At 42.8% G+C, this 20,961-nt stretch overlaps 1 protein-coding gene across 2 annotated transcripts; it reads right to left on the reverse strand.

The window, feature by feature from the left end:
- Positions 1-512: 512 nt before the first annotated feature.
- On the reverse strand, positions 513-20,381 carry djc18 (DnaJ homolog subfamily C member 18). Of its 2 annotated transcripts, none has more exons than XM_014129240.2 (8): positions 19,785-20,381; positions 11,246-11,420; positions 10,889-11,034; positions 6,175-6,369; positions 5,919-6,031; positions 5,300-5,409; positions 2,118-2,290; positions 513-1,964 (listed from the first exon to the last, which is right to left on the reverse strand). In XM_014129240.2, exons 1-8 carry the CDS (start codon positions 19,909-19,911, stop codon positions 1,840-1,842), a joined length of 1,164 nt encoding a protein of 387 aa, XP_013984715.1. In that variant the 5' UTR covers positions 19,912-20,381; the 3' UTR covers positions 513-1,839.
- Between the last annotated feature and the right edge of the window lie 580 nt (positions 20,382-20,961).

Here is a 20,961-nt window from a genome sequence, read left to right on the forward strand (position 1 = left end):
TAATGGTATCTATTGATTCTTGAAAAATAACTTCAATGCCTAAAACTAAGCTGTTGTACCCCATCAGAACCCAAAATATAAGACTGCTGTTCTCCAATGTAAATGAAAACACTGTTGAAACAAATGTCTCATGGATGGTTAGTCGATGCATAGCTCTGTCTATGAGAGTGGTCACATTTCTCCAGGCACATCCCTCAGTTTTTCACCCAAAACAGAGGCGGGGCGACTGCTTTGATATTGTTTCAATTAAGGTTTCTAGCTTCAAAAGAAATCCAACAAGGACTAAGGCTGGGATTTAATATGATTGTGTGTTGTCGACAATGTTCAGAGACCGCAATCACGGTAAACGCTGCATATGTCAGCTCAATCGAACAATTTGCATTGTCGACAGCGCAATCAGGCTGAAACTCTGCTGTCAGAGCTGGGGTGTAACACCAGTAGGGTGAGAGTATAGCCATCTGGATCAATGCTCTGTAGACATACTAGACAAAAGCAACCCATAGACACCAAGGGATTGTTTAACTTTTTAATAAACCAGCTTGAAAACCTGCTCTGACAGCACAAATCAACTGGACACCAGAGTTCAGCCAAGAGGGTCTCTAGCTAGCATCAGGGCTAATCTGTAATCCATTACTGCCCCAACCGCATCCTGTCTGTCTGCCACTAGTGTGGCTGTTAACCCTTCGTCTGCTGGATTTATGATCTGACTAAAGGAAGGTCAAGCATTAAAAGATTACTGAACAAATGTTCATTTGGAGAAATGTTTGAAAGCTCTTAGTAAAGTAACAGTTGATTAAATGAATGGGCAGGATGAGTGGATTTCTCTTAATAGTCCTTTCCAGAGGTGTGCTGCAGCAGCTATTGACTGAGCACCTGATGTGTAACAAGGACATGGATAAAAGAGAAAGAGGGCAGAACATGGGGCTGCATGCATTGGGGAATAGAGACTAGGACAGCAGGTTCCAAATATTACGTCATCAAGAAGTGCTTCAGAATGAACCAGAAGGACCAAATAATGGACAAGTACAACTATGGCAACGCCGTTTGGCAAAGTCTTAGAGCACAGCAAAATTAAAGAAAGTATCAATGTATTTCACTTACAATCTAACTGCAGATTTCTGTTTTAAGTGAATCTAATGTAGTAGAGATATAGTACATAGCTCTGGCCTTTAACCAGCAGGCATGACAAATCTACATTTTCTTCACAGTTTAAGACCATATAGATCTGTCTTTTCAAATAGAAGCTCTCGTTTGCCTCAGTCTCTGGAAACCTATTCTACAAGTTAGTGGTTTTCAGGTCCTTGCATTCTTTCTTCACAATTAAGAATGTTCTTTCCAATTAAAAAGTGACTCACTGCTCTTTCCAAGACCTACACAATATACTCCATTAAACTCACACCACAGAAACAAAACATGGAAATAAATGAGTAACCCAGCAGCAATGCTAACATGTTTCAAACAGGTGACTAACAAAGTGTACGTGTGAACAGAAACGTTGTAAGCAAGCCTATATTCCTTAATGTAAGGAAGCAGTAACAAGGCTCCTGTACATCAATAAAACAATCCCAGAGCCAGCCAGACTGGGCTTTATGTTGTTATCCACAGAGCCAAGGTGGGCAACTCATAGTACATGCACCTCCACTTTCTTCCATCCGAGATGAGAGAAGGCACAATGTTTCAGATCAAAGGGCTTTGGCTACCACTGTGCTCTATCCAGAGAAGAGATGTTCTTCAAAAAAGTGACCCGATTCAATAAATAAAATAAATAAACCATATTAAATTATTAAAGTGTAGAATTCCCAGCTGGAAAGAGATGCCTCCCTCTCCTGTCTAAGCCCCTCATTCTCCTCTCTGTCGGCCCACAAAGCGGTACAGCTTGTCACAGTTGTCCAGCTTCAGAGACTCAGCCTTCGCCTTCAGTCTGTCATCACGGTACAGTTGTGCAAGATTCGCCAAATCCGACTCTGAGGAATGAGAAAAACATCAGCTCATATATGGATACATTCATACTCTACAACATGAATAAACCATGTGTTGACTGAGAGAGCCACACGTCTCAGGTGGCTGTCAATGGGGACAGAGCCAAGCTGCCAGAACCTGAATGCAGCTGGACTTACTCTGTTGTTTCTCCTTCCAGCAGCTGCTCTGCAGGTGTTCGATGTAGTCACTCTCTATGGTCTTCTCCAGCTCTTCCAGGGACTCCCCACGGTACTCCTTCTGGAAGCCCTTGTCCACGTAGTAGGGAACACCCATGTTCTGGGTCTCCCGGGATACCACCAGGCCCATGGCCCTGAAATAAACATCAAATCAAATGTTATTTGTCACATACATATGGTTAGCAGATATTAATGCGAGTGTAGCGAAATGCTTTGTGCTTCTAGCTCCAACAGTACAGTAATACCTAACAAGTAATCTAACAATTCCCCAACAACTACCTAATACACAAATCTAAAGAGGTAAATGAGAATATGTACATGTAAGTATATGGAGGAGCGATGGCCGAGCAGCATAGGCTAGGTGCAATAGATGGTATAAAATACAGTACACACACACACACGTGATATGAGTAATGTAAGATATGTAAACATTATTAAAGTGGCATTATTTAGAGTACATTGTATAAAGTGACTAGTGATCCATTTATTAAAGTGGCCAGCGATTGGGTCTCAATGTAGGCAGCAGCGTCTCTGAGTTAGTGATGGCTGTTTAGCAGTCTGATGGCCTTGAGATAGAAGCTGTTTTTCAGTCTCTCGGTCCCTGATTTGATGCACCTGTACTGACCTCGCCTTCTGGATGGTAGCGGTGTGAACAGGCCGTGGCTCGGGTGGTTGTTGTCTTTGATGATCTTTTTGGCCTTTCTGTGACATTGGGTGCTGTAGGTGTCATGGAGGGCAGGTAGCTTGCCCCCGGGGCTGTAATACAGCCCAACAGGATGCTCTCGATTGTGCATCTGTAAAAGTTTGTCAGGGTTTTGGGTGATAAGCCAAATTTGAGCCTTCACCACACTATCTGTGTGGGTGGACCATTTCAGTTTGTCTGTGATGTGTATGCCGAGGAACTTAAATCTTTCCACCTTCTCCACTGCTGTCCCGTCGATGTGGATAGGAAGGTGCTCCCTCTGATGTTTCCTGAAGCCCACGATCATCTCATTTGTTTTGTTGACGTTGAGTGAGAGTTTGTTTTCTTGACACCATACTCCGAGTGCCCTCACCTCCTCCCTGTAGGCTGTCTCGTTGTTGTTGATAATGAAGCTCACTACTGTTGTGTCATCTGCATGATGATTGAGTTGGAGGCGTGCATGGCCACGCAGTCAAGGGTGAACAGGGAGTACAGGAGGGGGCTGAGCACGCACCCTTGTGGGGCCCCAGTGTTGAGGGTCAGCGAAGTGGAGATGTTGTTTCCTACCTTCACCACCTGGGGGCAGCCCGTCAGAAAGTCCAGGACCCAATTGCACAGGGCGGGGTAGAGACCCAGTGCCTCTAGCTTGATGATGAGCTTGGAGGGCACTATGGTGTTGAATGCTGAGCTGTAGTCAATGAAAAGCATTCTTACATAGGTATTGATTTTGTCCAAATAGGATAGGGCAGTGTGAAGTGCAATAGAGATTGCATCATCTGTGGATCCGTTAGGGCTGTTTGCCTCGAAGCGAGCATAGAAGTAGTTTAGCTCGTCTGGTAGACTCGTGTCATTGGGCAGCTTTCGGCTGTGCTTCCCTTCATTGTCTAATAGTTTGCAAGCCCTGCCACATCCGACGAGTGTCAGAGCCGGTGTAGTACGATTAAATCTTAGTCCTGTATTGACGCTTTGCCTGTTTGATGGTTCGTCGGAGGGCATAGCGGGATTTCATATAAGCTTCCGGGTTAGAGTCCCGTCCTTGAAAGCAGCAGCTCTAGCCTTTAGCTCAGTGCAGATGTTGCCTGTAATCCATGGCTTCTGGTATGTACGTACGGTCACTGTGGGGGACGACGTCGTCGATGCACTTATTGATGGAGCCAATGACTGATGTGGTGTACTCCTCACTGCCATCGGAGGAATCCCAGAACATATTCCAGGCTGTGCTAGAAAAACAGCCCTGTAGCATAACATCTGCTTCATCTGACCAGTTTTTAATTGAGCCAGTCACTGGTACTTCCTGCTTTAATTTTTGCTCATAAGCAGGAATCAGGAGGATGGAGTTATGGTCAGATTTGCCAAATGGAGGGCGAAGGAGAGCTTTGTATGCCTTTCTGTGTGTGGAGTAAAGGTGGTCTAGAGTTTTTTTCCCTCTGGTTGCACATTTAACATGCTGATAGAAATTCGGTAAAACGGATTTAAGTTTCCCTGCATTAAAGTCCCCGGCTACTAGGAGCACCGCCTCTGGGTGAGCGTTTTCTTGTTTGCTTAATACAGCTCATTCAATGCTGTCTTAGTGCCAGCCTCAGTCTGCGGTTGAATGTAAACCAATATGAAAAATACATATGAAAACTCTCTAGGTAGATCGAGTATCTCATGATAAGCTGAAGCGAGCAATAGCTTGAGACTTCCAGTGTGATGGCGATTGCATCGTCTGTGGACCTGTTGGGACGGTATGCAAACTGAAGTGGGTCTAGGGTGGCCGGTAAGGTGGAGGTGATATGATCCTTAACTAGTCTCTCAAAGCACTTCATGATGACAGAAGTGAGTGCTACGGGGCGATAGTCATTTAGTTCAGTTATCTTTGCCTTGTTGGGTACAGGAACAATGGTAGCCATCTTGAAGCCTGTGGTGACAACAGACTGGGATAGGGAGCGATTGAATATGTCGGTAAACACATCAGCCTGCACATGCTCTGAGGACGCGGCTAGGGATGCCTTCTGGGCCAGCAGCTATGTGAGGGTTAACACTTTGAAATATTTTACTCACGTCAGCCACAGAGAAGAAGAGGGAGGGGGGTGCAGGCCTTGTTAGCGGGCAGCGACGGTGGTACTATATTATCATCCAAGCGTGCTAAGGTGTTTAGTTTGTCTGGAAGCGTGACGTCGGTGTCCGTGACGTGACTGGTTCTTTTTGTAGTCCGTGATTTCCTGTAGACCCTGCCACATACGTCTCGTGTCTGAGCTGTTGAATTGCGACTCCACCTTGACATACCGTCAGTCCCACTAAATGTTTACAAAGGATACCCAATACACATCACACCTCACCCTCTTCAGGGTCCTCATGCACTCTGCACCCAGCATTTGACAGTTACCATGCTAACAGTCTGTGAAATAGGTTCATATGGAGTCTATTTGAGAGACAAACTTATCATCAAGAAGCTTGGTTGATGTTGCAGTGGACTCACGGTTTGTAAAAGAGACCGTAAGGAGGGTTGGTGGCCATCAGTTGGGTCACAACAGATATGAGGATCAGCACCAGAACAGGAAGAAGCTGCAGGAAGGCTGTGAAGGTGTTCTGCTGAGGAAAGGCAGAACCAGAAGAAGTTCATAAACCCATCACATAACTGGAAATACATTTAAATCAATGTACAGTAACGTTTCAAGGACTCGTTTGCTTACTGCAACAACAACAATCTGGTCTAGGCATGGTGAAAGCTTCTACTCTTATTCACAGCTGGTCTGTTTCACTGGTCAACCTTCAACCCCCACTGTAACTGATCCTCTTGGAGCAGCATAAGGTTCTCCATTTAACTGCCTATTGCAGCACCTCAGAGGGAGATGGTATCCAATGACAAACAGGATCAAATCTAAAACCCCCACCCAACCTCAGGGAGTGGAGTTCTTTCAAATCAAGGTCCAGCATCAATTGTAAACCCATAAACACATCAGCTGTAGCTCTGTTGGTTAAACTGTACACCCATAGGAAATCAGCTGTAGCTCTGTTGGTTAATCACACAGCCACAGAACATCTATGAGTTGAACTGGTGGGATTTTCTGAGATCTCTCATGTGGGCACCGACTGACCTGACTGCGGTTCTCCCCCACCTCCTCCTCGCGCCTCTCATATGCACGTCGCCGACGAGGCTGATAGAAGTTAGAGTAGGTGGCTCCTCTGTTGGTGTACACATGGATGTTGCCTGAGGGAGCGGAACAGACATGATTTACATGCTTTGAACTACTTAGCAACAACTGACAATGAGTCACTCAAATCCAAAATTCAAGTAACAGAGATAAACGCACATACCAACTCTCTCTTTCAGAAACACACACACAAACTGACCTGTGGGAAACCTTCCTCCAAAGAAGATGTTGAAGAGTTCCTCAGGGGAGATGTCGGCCTCAAAGTCCCTGTTGAAGTTGCGGTAGTGTCCGTGGCGAGCGTGGGCGGTGCTCTCAGACGGAGCCTGTTCTCCATATTGGTCATACTGATGACGCTTCTCAGCGTTGCTGAGCACCGCATACGCATTGCCTATGGCTGTAAAGAAAAAAATACTTATCAGGCCAACGATTTGGTGCCGTCTGATGTACAGAGCCACAACAGCATGAGAAGGGAGGAGCTAGTCTAATTATCTGCACCGGCAGTTCCACAAAAATACAAATCAAATCTAATTTTATTTGTCGAATGCTTGGTAAACAGCAGGTGTCGACTAACAGTGAAAGACTTTCTTACGGGTCCTTTTCCAACAATGAAGAGTTAAAGATAAATGTAATACAAAATGTAAATAGTGACACAAGGAATACATACAGTGAATAACAAGTAAAAATAACATGGCTATATACAGGGAGTACCAGTACCGACTCGATGTGTAGAGGTACAAAAAGTGCGAGTGTGTGTAGCGTCAGTATGCTTGTGTGCGCATGTACAGTTGAAGTCGGAGGTTTACATACACTTAGGTTGGAGTCATTAAAACTCCTTTTTCAACCACTCCACAAATTTCTTGTAAACAAACTATCGTTTTGGCAAGTCGGTTACGACATCTACTTTGTGCATGACACAAGTCATTTTCCCAACAATTGTTAACAGACCTATTATTTAATTTATAATTCACTGTATCACAAGTCCAGTGGGTCAGAAGTTTACATACACCAAGTTGACTGTGCCTTTAAACAGCTTGGAAAACTCCAGAAAATGATGTCACGGCTTTAGAAGCTTCTGATAGCCTAATTGTCATCATTTGAGTCAATTGGAGGTGTACCTGTGGATGTATTTCAAGGCCTACCTTCAAACTCAGTGCTCAGCAAGGAAGAAGCCACTGCTCCGAAACCGCCATAAAAAAGACCGACTACGGTTTGCAACTGCACATGGGGACAAAGATCGTACCTTTTGGAGAAATGTCCTCTGGTCTGATGAAACAAAAATATAACTTTTTGGCCATCATGACCATCGTAATGATTGGTGGAAAAAGGGGGATGCTTGCAAGCCGAAGAACACCATCCCAACCGTGAAGCACAGGGGTGGCAGCATCATGGTGTGGGGGTGCTTTGCTGCAGGAGGGACTGGTGCACTTCACAAAATAGATGGCATCATGAGGTAGGAAAATTATGTGGATATGATGAAGCAAGATTTCAAGACATCAGTCAGGAAGTTAAAGCTTGGTCACAAATGGGTCTTCCAAATGGACAATGACCCCAAGCATCTCCAAAGTTGTGTTAAAATGGCTTAAGGACAACAAAGTCAAGGTATTGGAGTGGTCATCACAAAGCCCTGACCTCAATCCTATAGACAATTTGTGGGCAGAACTGAAACAGTGTGCGAGCAAGGAGGCCTACAAACCCGACTCAGTTACACCAGCTCTGTCAGGAGGAATGGGCCAAAATTCCCCCAACTTAATGTGGGAAGCTTGTGGAAGACTATTCGAAACATTTGACCCAAGTTAAAACCTCTTCGGGCTAGGGGGCAGTATTTTCACGTCCGGATGAAGAGCGTGGGATATGAATATAATTGGTAGATTTGGATCGAAAACACTAAAGTTTCTAAAACTGTTAAAATTATGTCTGTGAGTATAACAGAACTGATATGGCAGGTGAAACACCGAGGACAAACCATCCCCCCAAAAAAGAAAAATTCAGCTTACCTCTATTTTCAATGGCTAGTACTATAATTATAAGCCCAAATCCTCCCAAATTGCAGTTCCTAGGGCTTCCACTAGATGTCAACAGTCTTTAGAAAGATTTTCATGCTGGTTTTTGGAAAAATTACCCAGAAATTGTAGTTTTTCTAGGTGGCTCCCATTTTGGCTTGTAGTGTTTCAATGCGCATGGACGAGTGCGCTTTCTTTTTGTTATCTCCGGTAAAGACAATAACGATTCTTCGTCTTAAATTTTATCGTTTATTTGCGTAATAGGATACCTAAGGTTTGATTATAAACGTTGTTTGACTTGTTTGGAAAAGTTTAGCAGTAACGTTTGGGATTCATTTTGTATGCATCTTGACAGAGGGAAACAGTGGATTCTTGACTGAAGAGCGCCAGCTAAACTGAGTTTTTATGGATATAAAGACGGACATTATCGAACAAAAGGATCATTTGTGATGTACCTGGGACATTTTCGAGTGCCAACAGAAGAAGATCAAAGGTAAGGCATTTTTTATATCGCTATTTCTGACTTTCGTGTCACACCTCCCTGGTTGAAAATGATTTGTTATGCATTTGGATGATGGGGCGCTGTCCTCAGATAATCGCATGGTTTGCTTTCGCCGTGAAGCCTTTTTGAAATCTGACACCGCGGCTGGATTAACAACAAGTTAAGCTTTATTTTGATGTATTGCACTTGTGATTTCATGAAAGTTTAATATTTAAAGGCAATGCTACCAAATACTAATTGAGAGTATGTAAACTTCTGACCTACTGGGAATGTGATGAAAGAAATAAAAGCTGAAATAAAATCGCTCTACTATTATTCTGACATTTCACATTCTTAAAGAAAAGTGGTGATCCTAACTGACCTAAAACAGGGAATTTTTACTAGGATTAAATGTCCGGAATTGTGAAAAACTGAGTTTAAATGTATTTGGCGAAGGTGCATGTAAACTTCTGAGTTCAACTGTATGTGTGTGTTGGGGTGTCAGTGTAAGTGTGTGTGGGTAGAGTCCAGTGCAAGACAGTAGGTGCAAAAAAGGGTCAATGCATTTAGTCCGGGTAGCCATTTGATTAGCTATTAATTCAGTCTTGTTTAGCACTCTTATGGCTTGAGGGTAGAAGCTGTTCAGGGTCATGTTTCCAAACTTGTTGCATCGGTACCGCTTTCCGTGCGGTAGCAGATAGAACAATCTATGGCTTGGGTGGCTGGTGTCTTTGACAATTTATTTGGGCCTTCCTCTGACCCACGCCAAATATCTACAGCCTCCTGAAGGGGAAAAGGTACTGTCGTGGCCTCTTCACAACTGTGTAGGTGTGTGTGGACCATGTTAGTTCCTAAGTGATGTGGACACAAAGAAACTTGAAGCTCTCTCGACCCGCTCCACTATAGCCCCATCGATGTCGATGGATGTGTGCTCGCCCCTCTGTTTCCTGTAGTCCATGATCAGCGCCTTTGTCTTGCTGACGTTGAGGGAGAGGTTGTTGTCCTGGCACCACACTGCTAGATCGCCGACCTCTTCCCTATAGGCTGCCTCATTGTCGTCAGTGATCAGTCCTACCACCGTTGTGTTGTCAGCAAACTTGGTGTTGGGAGTCGTGCACGGTTACGCAGTCATGGGTGAACAGGAAGAGGGGGACTGAGCACATCCCCCGAGGGGCCCCTTGTTGATGGTCAGCGTGGCGGATGTATTGTTGCCTACCCTCACCGCCGGTAGGCCCGTCAGGAAGTCCAGGATCCAGTTGCAAAGGGAGGTGTTCCGTCCCAAGGTCCTGAGCTTGGTGTTGAGCTTGGAGGGCACTATGGTGTTGAATGCTGAGCTGTAGTCAGTGAACAGCATTCTCACGTAGGTGTTCCTTTTGTCCAAGTGGGAAAGGGTAGCATGGAGTGCAATAGAGATTGAGTCATTTGTGGATCTGTTTTGGCGTTATGCGAATTGGAGTGGGTCCAGGGTGTCTGGGATGATGGTGTTGATGTGAGCCATGAGATGCCTTTCAAAGCATTTCATGGCTATATATGTGAGTTCTATGGGGCGATGGTAACCTGCCTAAATAACTTTGGCGTTCTTGGGCACAGGGACTATGATTGTCTGCTTGAAACAAGTTGGTATTACAGACCGGGTCAAGGATTGGTTGAATAAAGGACAGCAGGTAGCCTAGCAATTAAGAGTGATGAGCCAGTAACTGAAAGGTTGCTGGTTTGAATCTACGAGCGGTGACAAATCTGTCAATGTGCTTTTGAGCGAGGCACTTAACCCTAATTGCTCCTGTAAGTCGCTCTGGATAAGAGGTTCTCCTAAATGACAAATGTTTTGGGGTTTTTAAAGGATGTAAAATGTCAGTGAAGACACTTGCCAGGTGGTCAGCACATGCTCCGAGTAAGTATCCTGGTATTTTGTCTGGCCTTGCGAATGTTAACCTGTTTAAAGTTCTTACTCACATCGGCTACAAAAAGCGAGATCATACAGTCGCCGGAACAGCTGGTGCTCTCATGCATAGTTCAGTGTTGTTTGCCTTGAAGCTAGCATAAAACGGTAATTAGCTCATCTGGAAGTCTTGCGTCACTGGGCAGCTCGGGGCTGGGTTTCCCTTCGTAATCTGTGATACCGCAATCATCCAAATTAACGTTAGTGATCGCTGTTCTGATGTCCAGAAGCTGCTTTTGGTTTATAGGAAATTGCGAGACATTATGTACAAAAAAAAACACCAGAAAATAGCAGAATTGGTCAGGAGCCCGTAAGATTGCAGCTATCCACTGCAGCGCCATCTTCTTACAGTGGCCCTATTTATTTATAATTTTAGGAGCACATGAGAAATTCTCACATGATCATCTAATGTGACCAGAGGAGGAGGAAGATCTGATACCGATAAGTCCTGGATCAGGAGAGGGAAACACAGCAGTAAGAGGCATCCCTTTACCTTTAAATGCATCTGTGGCTCCCGGGGCACAATTCTTATCAGGATGGAACTTCAGTGCCAGCTTTCTGTATGCTTTCTTCAGATCTTCATCACTAGCGTCTTTAGGAACGCCCAGGATCTCATAGAAATCCTTGCATTTCTTTATCCTGCATGGATCAAACAAAACAAAGAATCTTATGAAATCTGACATCACAACATTAATGTGTACAATGTGCACTTTTACTGGGTGGACATCTTGACAAAATGTAGCTGTGGTCTCAGAGTGCTCAAAATGAATGATGGCCTATCACTAAATAAAATATAGAAAAACTCAGGTAAAGACAGTGCGAGTATGATTTAATACTAGGGGGCAGGTACCTGAAAACACCCTGACGCTGATCCTCTGTGTAGGTCTGCTTTTCCTCACTGGCTCCTCTGCGTGCCTCCTCTCCATCCCCGTCCTCTTCATTTGATCGGAAGCCACGTGGTGGGGGTATGTGGGGCTCCTCTGGAGCAGCAGAGCTCCCATTCCTCACTATGGCATCAATTAGCACTGACGGAAGACCGAGAGATCAGGCAAGCGGGTAAATATCAATAGATGAGACATCAAGACTGAGGCTGGCTAAGATTAACTTTTGGTGTGGCGCGGGATCTTCCTTGATTAAAAGAGTAAAAAAACACAAAACAATTTGCGATTGTTTATACCGATCTAAAGACAACACATAAATCCACAATACTTTAGGCTAGAAACAAGCAGTAAAATGCCAGTGAAAGACGTGACTAACATGCTGACCAGACCGCATCACGCCAATGTTGATTTGTATCCTCCTACACCAGACATGATCAGGACGCGCAGGTTGAAATATCAAAACGAACACAAACTATATTAATTTGGGGACAGGTAGAAAAGCATTAAACATTTCTGGCAATTTAGCTAGCTAGCTAGCTTGCTGTTGCTAGTTAATTTGTCCTGGGATATAAACATTGGGTTGTTATTTTACCTGAAATGCACAAGGTCCTATACTCCGAGAATTAATCCACAGATAAAATATATAGTAATCTCTCCTACTTCAGGCTTCTACTTCTTTGCACTTTATATGGTGGTTGTCAACCAAACTTAAGGTGCATTACCAACTGGAGTGTAGACCTCAGTTCATCTTTCAAATCACCCACGTGGATATATGCTCCAAAAAACAATGAGGAGATGACACGCGAGTATATGCTCCTAAAAACCAATGAGATGGGAGAGGCGGGACTTGCAGATTTGTATCTGCTTTCAAACCACCTACAAAGGTGACTTGAAATATCTGCTTCCATGTGCTTTTTGGCTGTTGAGACTTCAGGAAAACCGATTCTAAATCAGACATGCAAAAAAAATGGATTTTAATAAATTCAAAACTGCCAATGTGAACAAGGCTTAAGAGAGTTCACAAATTATGTTTATGAGGACAAGGGAATCTTTTTTTGTAAAGCGTGCCAAAACTATCAACCACATGAAAAAGCAAAACGGTGGTGGAGCACCTGAGATCCAATCAACACCAGACTCGAAAGGCGAGCTAACAAGTATTTATGTAAATAACCTAACTTACTTATTTTGATAGTAGGGTAACAGAGTAGCCAACTCATTATGTTGCATAAGCTATCTTCACCGGTTGCAAACTGAGGTAAACTTTGCAGGCTAGCTAGCTACGTTAGATAGCTAGCTTGCACTAAGCTAGGAAACTATTTCGGAGGTAAAAGTTGTCTAGCTGTGATGTGTGTGAACTCTGGTGTGTGTGGGGGGGTTATCGGGTTCTGCCCGCGTGTGTGAGAGGGGGTGCTACTCACATCTTGTAAAAGTTGTCTAGCTGTGGTGTGTGAACTGTGTGTGTGTGTGTGTGTGTGTGTTGGGTTCTGCCCACGTGTGTGTGAGAGGGAGAGTGCGCAATGTACAGATGTGGCACATTGATCAAAGGCAACAGTGGTGAATATTGCTAGCTTTCCTAGCCTGTATTTTAATCACTGACCTAAATAGGTTCAGGAGGAAATAATGAACAGAACAATATGGGAAAAAAGCAAATTAATGATGGGGTGTCCTTTTGTGTGCGGGTTTGTTGAGATCTCTCTGTTTGTGTGTGTGTGTGTTTGTGTGATATGTATAGTGCTTTTGGAAAAGTATTCAGACCCCTTGACTTTTTCCACATTGTTACATTACAGCCTTATTCTAAAAATGTTCCCCTCAATCTACACACAAAACTCCATGACAAAGCAAAAACAAGTATATTTTTTTATTTTAGAAATGTTAGCAAATGCATAAAAAAATACAAAGATGGAAATATCACATTTACATAAGTATTCAGACCCTTTACTCAGTACTTTGTTTAAACACCTTTGGCAGCGATTACAGACTCGAGTCTTCTTGGGTGTGACGCTACAAGCTTGGTACACCAGTATTTGGGGGAGTTTCTCCCATTCTTCTCTGCAGATCCTCTCAAGCTGTCAGGTTGGATGGGGAACGTCGCTGCACAGCTGTTTTTAGGTCTCTCCAGAGATGTTCGATCGGGTTCAAGTCCGGGCTCTGGCTGGGCCACTCAAGGACATTGAGACTTGTTCCGGAACCACTCCTGTGTTGTCTTGGCTGTGTGCTTAGGGTCGTTATCCTTTTGGAAGGTGACCCTTCGCCCCAGTCTGAGGTCCTGAGCAGGTTGTCATCAAGGATCTCTGTAATTTGCTTCGTTCATCTTGCCCTCGATTCTCCCGGTCCCTGAAAAACATCCCTACAGCATGATGCTGGCACCACCGTGCTTCACCGTAGCGATGGTGCCAGATTTCCTCCAGACGGGACGCTTGGCATTCAGGCCAAGGAGTTCCATTTTGGATTCATTAGACCAGAGAATCTTGTTTCTCATGGTCAGAGTCCTTTAGGTGCCTTTTGGCAAACTCCAAGAGGGCTGTCATGTGCATTTTACTGAGGAGTGACTTCCATCTGGCCACCCTACCATAAAGGCCTGATTGGTGGAGTGCTGCAGAGATGTTTGTCCTTCTGGAAGGTTCTCCCATCTCCACATAGGTACTCTGGAGCCCTGTCAGTGACCATCGGGTTCTTGGTCACCTTCCTGACCAAGGCCCTTCTCCAATTTCTCAGTTTGGCCAGGCGGCCAGCTCTAGGAAGAGTCTGGATAGTTCCAAACTTCTTCCACTTAAGAATGATGGAGGCCACTGTGTTCTTGGGGACCTTCAATACTGCAGAAATGTTTTGGTACCCTTCCCCAGATCTGTGCCTCGACACAATCCTGTCTCGGTGCTCTACAGACAATTCCTTCGACCTCATGGCTTGGTTTTTGCTCTGACATGCACTGTCAACTGTGGGACCTTGTATAGGCAGGTGTGTGCCTTTCCAAATCAGGTCCAATCAATTGACTTTACCACAGGTGGACTCCAATCAAGTTGTAGAAACATCTTAAGAATGATCAATGGAAACAGGATGCACCTGAGCTCAATTTCGAGTCTCATAGCAAAGGTTCTGAAAACGTATGTAAATATGATAGATTTTCATTTGTCATACATTTGCAATAATGTCTAAAAACCTGTTTTCGCTTTGTCATTATGGGGTAGTGTGTAGATTGAGGGAAAAAACATTTAATACATTTTAGAATAAAGCTGTAACGTAACAAAATGTGGAAAAAGTGAAGGGGTCTGAATACTTTCCAAATGCACTGTATCTGCCTGAGAGTGGGACAGAAGTTAGTTTGGCCAAAACCAGATCATTTAAAGTTATCTTGGTTTTTCATTTATATTATCCATGTTTTTATTGTTATCCTACTGGTCAATCAAGAATTCAGACTCTGGAAGAGTGTTTGGCTAAGACACTCTACGTCAGAGAGGAAGGAGTTGGTCCTGGACTTTGAAAACATTGATCGAGGCACCAAAGTTCTCCACGTTTCTAAACAAACACTCAAAGCAAGGAGGGAGTGTTCCTGCAGCATCCCATCTTTGCACTGAATACCTATCTGACCTTTACCCGCACTACATCCAGTATACCTACCTGAGCTTTACCCGCACTACATCCACGCAATCTTTGATATACTGAAGGGCAAGGATCTCTACGTAATCTTGGAAGAGACCACCGACACCTGTGGGAGGTGCCCCCTAAACATTCTACTTCAGCCAGTAGGTGAGATATCCATAATGGCAGACTTTACCTTTTTGGACAGGCCTTAAAATGAACGTGCCAAATGCGGGTAGATTTTGGCATTGGCGGGTAAGATGTCTATTTCACCAGCCGGGTGGTCAGGGATTCACAGTGGTAGCATTTGTGAATAAAAATAGTCAAGTACCAAGTGCCTTTAGAAGTGATTTACACCTTGACTTTTTCCACATTTTGTTGTGTTTAGGCCAGTGACACAATCTCAATTGAATCCATTTTAAATTCAGGATGTAACACAAAACCCTATAAGAGGATTATGTTTTTCGAAATGTTTACAATACAGTTTTTTTTATTGCATGCACTCACTGTGTGCAATAATAGTGTTTAACATGATTTTTGAATGACTACCTCATCTCTCTCTGTACCCCATACATACAGATCATTTGTAAGGTCCCTCAGTCGAGCAGTGAATTTCAAACACAGATTCAACCAAAGACCAGGGAAGTTTTCCAATGACTTGCAAAGATGGGCACCTATTGGTAGATGGGTAAAAAATGTATTCAAAAAATAATAAAAATACAGACATAATATCCCTTTGAGCATGGTGAAATTATTCATTACACTTTGGATGGTATATCAATACACCCAGTCACTACAAAGATAGTCGTCCTTCCTAACTCAGTTGCCGGAGAGGAAGGAAACCACTCAGGGATTTCACCATGAGGCCAATGGTGACTTTAAATCAATTAGAGAGTTTAATGGCTATGATAGGAGAAAATTGAGGATAAATCAACAACATTGTAGTTATTCCACAACACTAACCTAGAGTGTGAAAAGGAAGCCTGTACAAAATAAAAAATATTCCCAAACATGTATCCTGTTTGCAATAAGGTACTAAAGTAAAACTGCAAAAAATGTGGCAAAGAAATAAAGTTATGTCCTGAAAACAAAGTGTTATGTTTGGGGCAAATCCAACACGTCACTGAGTACCACTCTTCATATTTTCAAGCATGGTGGTGGCTGCATCATGTTATGGGTATGCTTGTCATCGGCAAGGACTTTCAAATAAACGAAAGAGCTAAGCACAGGCAAAATCCTAGAGGAAAACCTGGTTCAGTTTGTTTTCCAATTGACACTGGAAGACAAATTCACCAGGCCAAATATACACTGTAGTTGCTTACCAAGACAACATTGAATGTTCCTGGGTGGCCTAGTTACAGTTGACTTAAATCAGCTTAAAATCATTGGCAAGACTTGAAAATGGCTGTCTGGCAAAGATCAACTACCAACTTCACAAGAGCTTGGAGATTCAGCCCAGTCAAAACTGTTCGCTGCTCTGGCACCCCAATGGTGGAACAAGCTCCCTCACGACGCCAGGACAGCGGAGTCAATCACCACCTGCCGTAGACACCTGAAACCCCACCTCTTTAAGGAATACCTGGGATAGGATATAGTAATCCGTCTAACCCCCCCCCCCAAAAAAAAGATATAGATGTACTATTGTAAAGTGGTTGTTCCACTGGATATCTTAAGGTGAATGCACCAATTTGTAAGTCGCTCTGGATAAGAGCGTCTGCTAAATGACGTAAATGTAATGTAAATGAGATTAAAACAAAAATAAATGTGCAAATATTGTACAATCCAGGTGTGCAAAGCTCTTATAGGGACATAACTAGAAATGCTCACATCTGTACTTGCTGCCAAAGCTGATTCTAACATGCATTGACTCAGGAGTGTGAATACTTATGTAAATGAGATATTTCTGCATTTCATTTTCAAAAATTCTAAAAACATGTTTTTACTGTCATTATGAAGTATTGTGTGTAGGTGGGTGAGAAAAAAAATCTATCAATTTTTAATTCAGGCTGTAACAAAAACATTTGGAATAAGTCAAGGGGTATGAATACTCACTGTATGATCACATTTATAACTAAATGAATGCTGCAGTAGCTGTTTACAAAGTATTTCAGCTGTTTTGTTTCACAGCTGGTAAATGAATCGCATAAAGTCAAATAACTACAAATCCTATAGCCTATCCCACCTCGCGCAGCAACACTGCTGAGTGAAAGATTCATTTTTAGAAGAGCTGGCACAGGCATAAAAGTTGATCTAACTGACTTGAAATGAAAGTCTACTGAAGTGAGACTTAGTCCTTGTGTTTCTTGGATATTTACATTGTTTTGTTCACAAGTTAGGTTGTTTTAAAATGTTTGAGTTTCAACTGTTAAAAGGAAGAGAAGACCACGCGTAGTCAGGCTCGCTCAATCTCACAGCAGAGATACTTTTAACTCGTAAATTCAGATAGACACGCTTGCTTCGCCCTCATGTTGGTGCTAGCAAGCTGGCTAGGTATCAACAGCCAATCCAGTAGGGGCTGGAAACTAAACTGGAGGGAGTAGGGGCTGGAAACTAAACTGGTCAATGATGACGCGTGTCACAAAGTATTTGCTTAAAGTTCATCTCCCCCAATTTTGGTCCCGCCCTGTTCACATCCCTCGCCCATGCTTGCATTACCCAAAGGTCCCCCTCCCACTTCGCTTTCCTTCAATGAAAATTAATGGGCTTTCCATGTTGTCACCCCCAAGATGCTATGTGGTCACAAAAAAATGAAATAAAATGGAGCAAAATATATCATTCCTTCTTAGTAACATTATTTTAGAACCATTACAAAAGCATGCTCATCCTTTTTTTATTATTTTTTTTGTTGGCCCCCAAAAATATTTTGGCTGGTAAAAGGAATATCTGAGTGTCAGGTAGATTTTTGAAATCTACCTGCCACAGTGACTGGTGGACCAAAAGCGTAGTTTCTGGCCTTGTTTTTGTACAAAGTTAACATTACAACAGTGTCCAAGCAGCTCAGAGCATTCATGCTGGCATAGGACTTCACTCCTGTGATGCCAATCTACGCAGTACAGACCAGGTGGTGCTCGTGGGTCAGTGCTGTGGAGTGGCTGGCAGAGCACATGGATGTCCTCTCGGAGTTACTGGACACCTTTGAAACACCTGCCAAGTGTGTCTAGGATCTGAAGGAGCTGCTGGTGAACCAATAATACTCGCTGAAGGACCGTTCATCGTTGAACACAGTCTGGAGCTAGTGGTCCTTAACAAATTAGAGAAACAGAGCCATCAGCCCACAACATCAGCGACAAGCTACAGGACTTCGGAGTATGGCAGCAGCAGATGAGTGGCACCACCACACCACCACTCAGCTGGAGGAACTTCCAGAGCAAGAGAGATGGGTGTGCAGAGCACTTCAAAGCTGCCATGAGAGAATGTGCCATTAAGCTGCAGGCTGTAACGGAGAGGCACCCAAGCCTAGCTATCTATAACTCTATTCCACACAGCAGAAGTGGAAGGGTACAGGAAAGAGAGGAAGGATATTGTGCACATCATCGCTGCATTGAGTGAGGTGTCTGAAGAGGAGTGGCACAGGTGCATGTCAATAGACAAAACTGATGCCAGAGAGGTGAGAGCAGTGGATCTCGCTCTCTTCTTATTCAGGCTGTAACACAACAAAATGTGGAAAAATTCAAGGGCTGTGAATACTTTCTGAAGGCACAGTCTTTAGGAAATGATGTTGGCCCTGTTACATTTCTGTCTACACCTCTCTAGGTTTCGTTTATTTAGCAGACGGCCTGATTGACTCTTCAAACAAGTGATTCAAGTTCAGATATAAGTGTTCAACATATTACAGTGTAAGACTTATTTTGTCAATGAAATCCTTGAATCTTAGTTCCTACATACAAAAACACATGTTATTGAATTCAAGTTTACGGTCTGAGTTGTATACGCCACATTCCTTCATTGTTTTTAATTTGAAATGCATACATCCTCCAGGCAGAAAAGAGCTGACTCTTCCCACAGAACATTTCTCTCACTCTAGCAGAAACAGCATTAAATTCATGACACTATGTATATATTATATGTATTCACATCTGTTTACACTGATTGTACTGAAATAAAAAGTTAAATGTGGGTATAATGTTTTACATGTAACAGATTACCTTTATTTGTATACAATTAAGTGTCCCATTCAACTGCATGATGTGTAAACATACAGAGTTTAAAAAAAGCTTTATCCAGAAATCTCTGTAGAAAGTAAAACAAATTCCAGCAGATTCCATTTGGGCCTAACTACAAAATTCAAAAGTTGTGTAAAATAAATTGGACTTTGCTTTGGAAGTAATCTCATGCAATGTGTGAATCTGTTGACAAACTTTATGTAAACAAGAATATGTATAATTAAATTGAGGGTTCATATAAATTTGCATGACATTTTTCAAATGTGAAAATGGGGGCTCTAGGGGAAAAGGTTGGGAACCGCTGTATTATTAAAGTCATTATGTCCCTGAAACATGTATTCCCTAACCTAGTCACTTCCTATATTCAGACGAGTTACTTATGACAGTTAACCAAAAATTATACTAACTAACCAGTTTGGCTGGTTGCAGCTGCACCACCAGGTTAAGCAATAACACGGATAAGTTAATGAAAGAAACATTACTAACTAACGTAACGTTATACATTGGATTGTGGTTTACAGGCTAGTAAATCCACTTTTAGTTTACAGGCACACAAGTTATCGAAAGATATTACCTGCGTTATAAACCGACCATATTGTAAACATCATTCAGATGACATGTAGCTATAACATACGCTTAACATGTTCACTGATTCGATGGGAGCATACATTATCAAATTCACAAGATACAGACGTTGCACTTTCTATTTTAACATTCAAGTTGGCAAGCAAGGCTAACATTGACAAGACAGCCATTACGGCACATTTACCTCTGGCCCGGGTGCTGGGGAATATTTTCTGGGCTTCATACAACAGTTGAAGGGCTTTTTCTCTCCGCCCTGACCGCAAGCACAGCTTTGCTTTCTCTATCAATCGATCAGATTCCTGTTTATCCATTATGACAGCTATTCGATGGCTAGCTAGTTAGCTTATTCCCACCGAGGCCTGCAACCTCAAAAAAACTACACTCGCTACACAAAGGAGGTTGACTGCCTAAAATCTTAAGAATTTAGCTAATAGCTATTTTGTGTTGAGGTGTACGTGGGCGTTGTCTGTCAACTGAAATTAACGGTAGCTAGCTAGCTTTGTTTACAGATAACAAGCTAGCTAGCAATAGGTTAGCTATGAGATTTCACCGTAGCTATCAGGTATCATAGCGGTGACGACTCCCACATTAGAAGCCAGACATGAACACAGGTGTAAGCGTCTAGTCAATTCGTCCAAATACCAACAGAAAAACTTGAACTAGTTAAAATCCATGCAATACGGGAAGAAATGTAACACCGACATTAACCAGTCCCGTATTAACACAGAGCTTCTTTGATATTAACCTCCATTGCCAACAGGAAGCGGAAACAAGCAGAATTAAAAGCCAAGTTGACCAATGGAAAACCTCCACCCTTGACCTATGGACTCATCTGTAGTCCAGCAGTGTTACTTGTAGATTATTTTGGACATTGTTGCAGCTTCTGATCGCTGCATTGTTGTAGCATTATAACAAACATTTCAGACAGAGTTATACAATGTTGTCTTGTGAACAGTATATTCTATATTTTGTTTTATTGGCAGCTGTAATTCACAAATAAAAAAATGATTTACAAAAGTAGAAAAATATACAGTACCGTTCAAAATTTTGGGGTCACTTAGAAATGTCCTTTTTTTATAAAGAAATGCCAAAAGATTGTCCATTCAAATTGATCATAAATACAGTATAGACATTGTTAATGTTGTAAATGACTATTGTAGCTGGAAACATTAAATAGCCTTCACTTCTCAGAACAAGAATAGACTGATGAGTTTCAGAAGAAAGTTCTGTTTCTGGCCATTTTGAGCCTGTAAACAAACCCACAAAATGCTGAATCTCCAGATACTCAACTAGTCTAAAGAAGACCAGTTTTATTGCTTCTTTAATTAGAACAACAGTTTTCAGCTGTGCTAAGATAATTG

The sequence above is a fragment of the Salmo salar genome, chromosome ssa11 (genome assembly GCF_905237065.1).
Source record: "Salmo salar chromosome ssa11, Ssal_v3.1, whole genome shotgun sequence".
In the NCBI taxonomy this organism is placed as follows: Eukaryota; Metazoa; Chordata; class Actinopteri; order Salmoniformes; family Salmonidae; genus Salmo; species Salmo salar.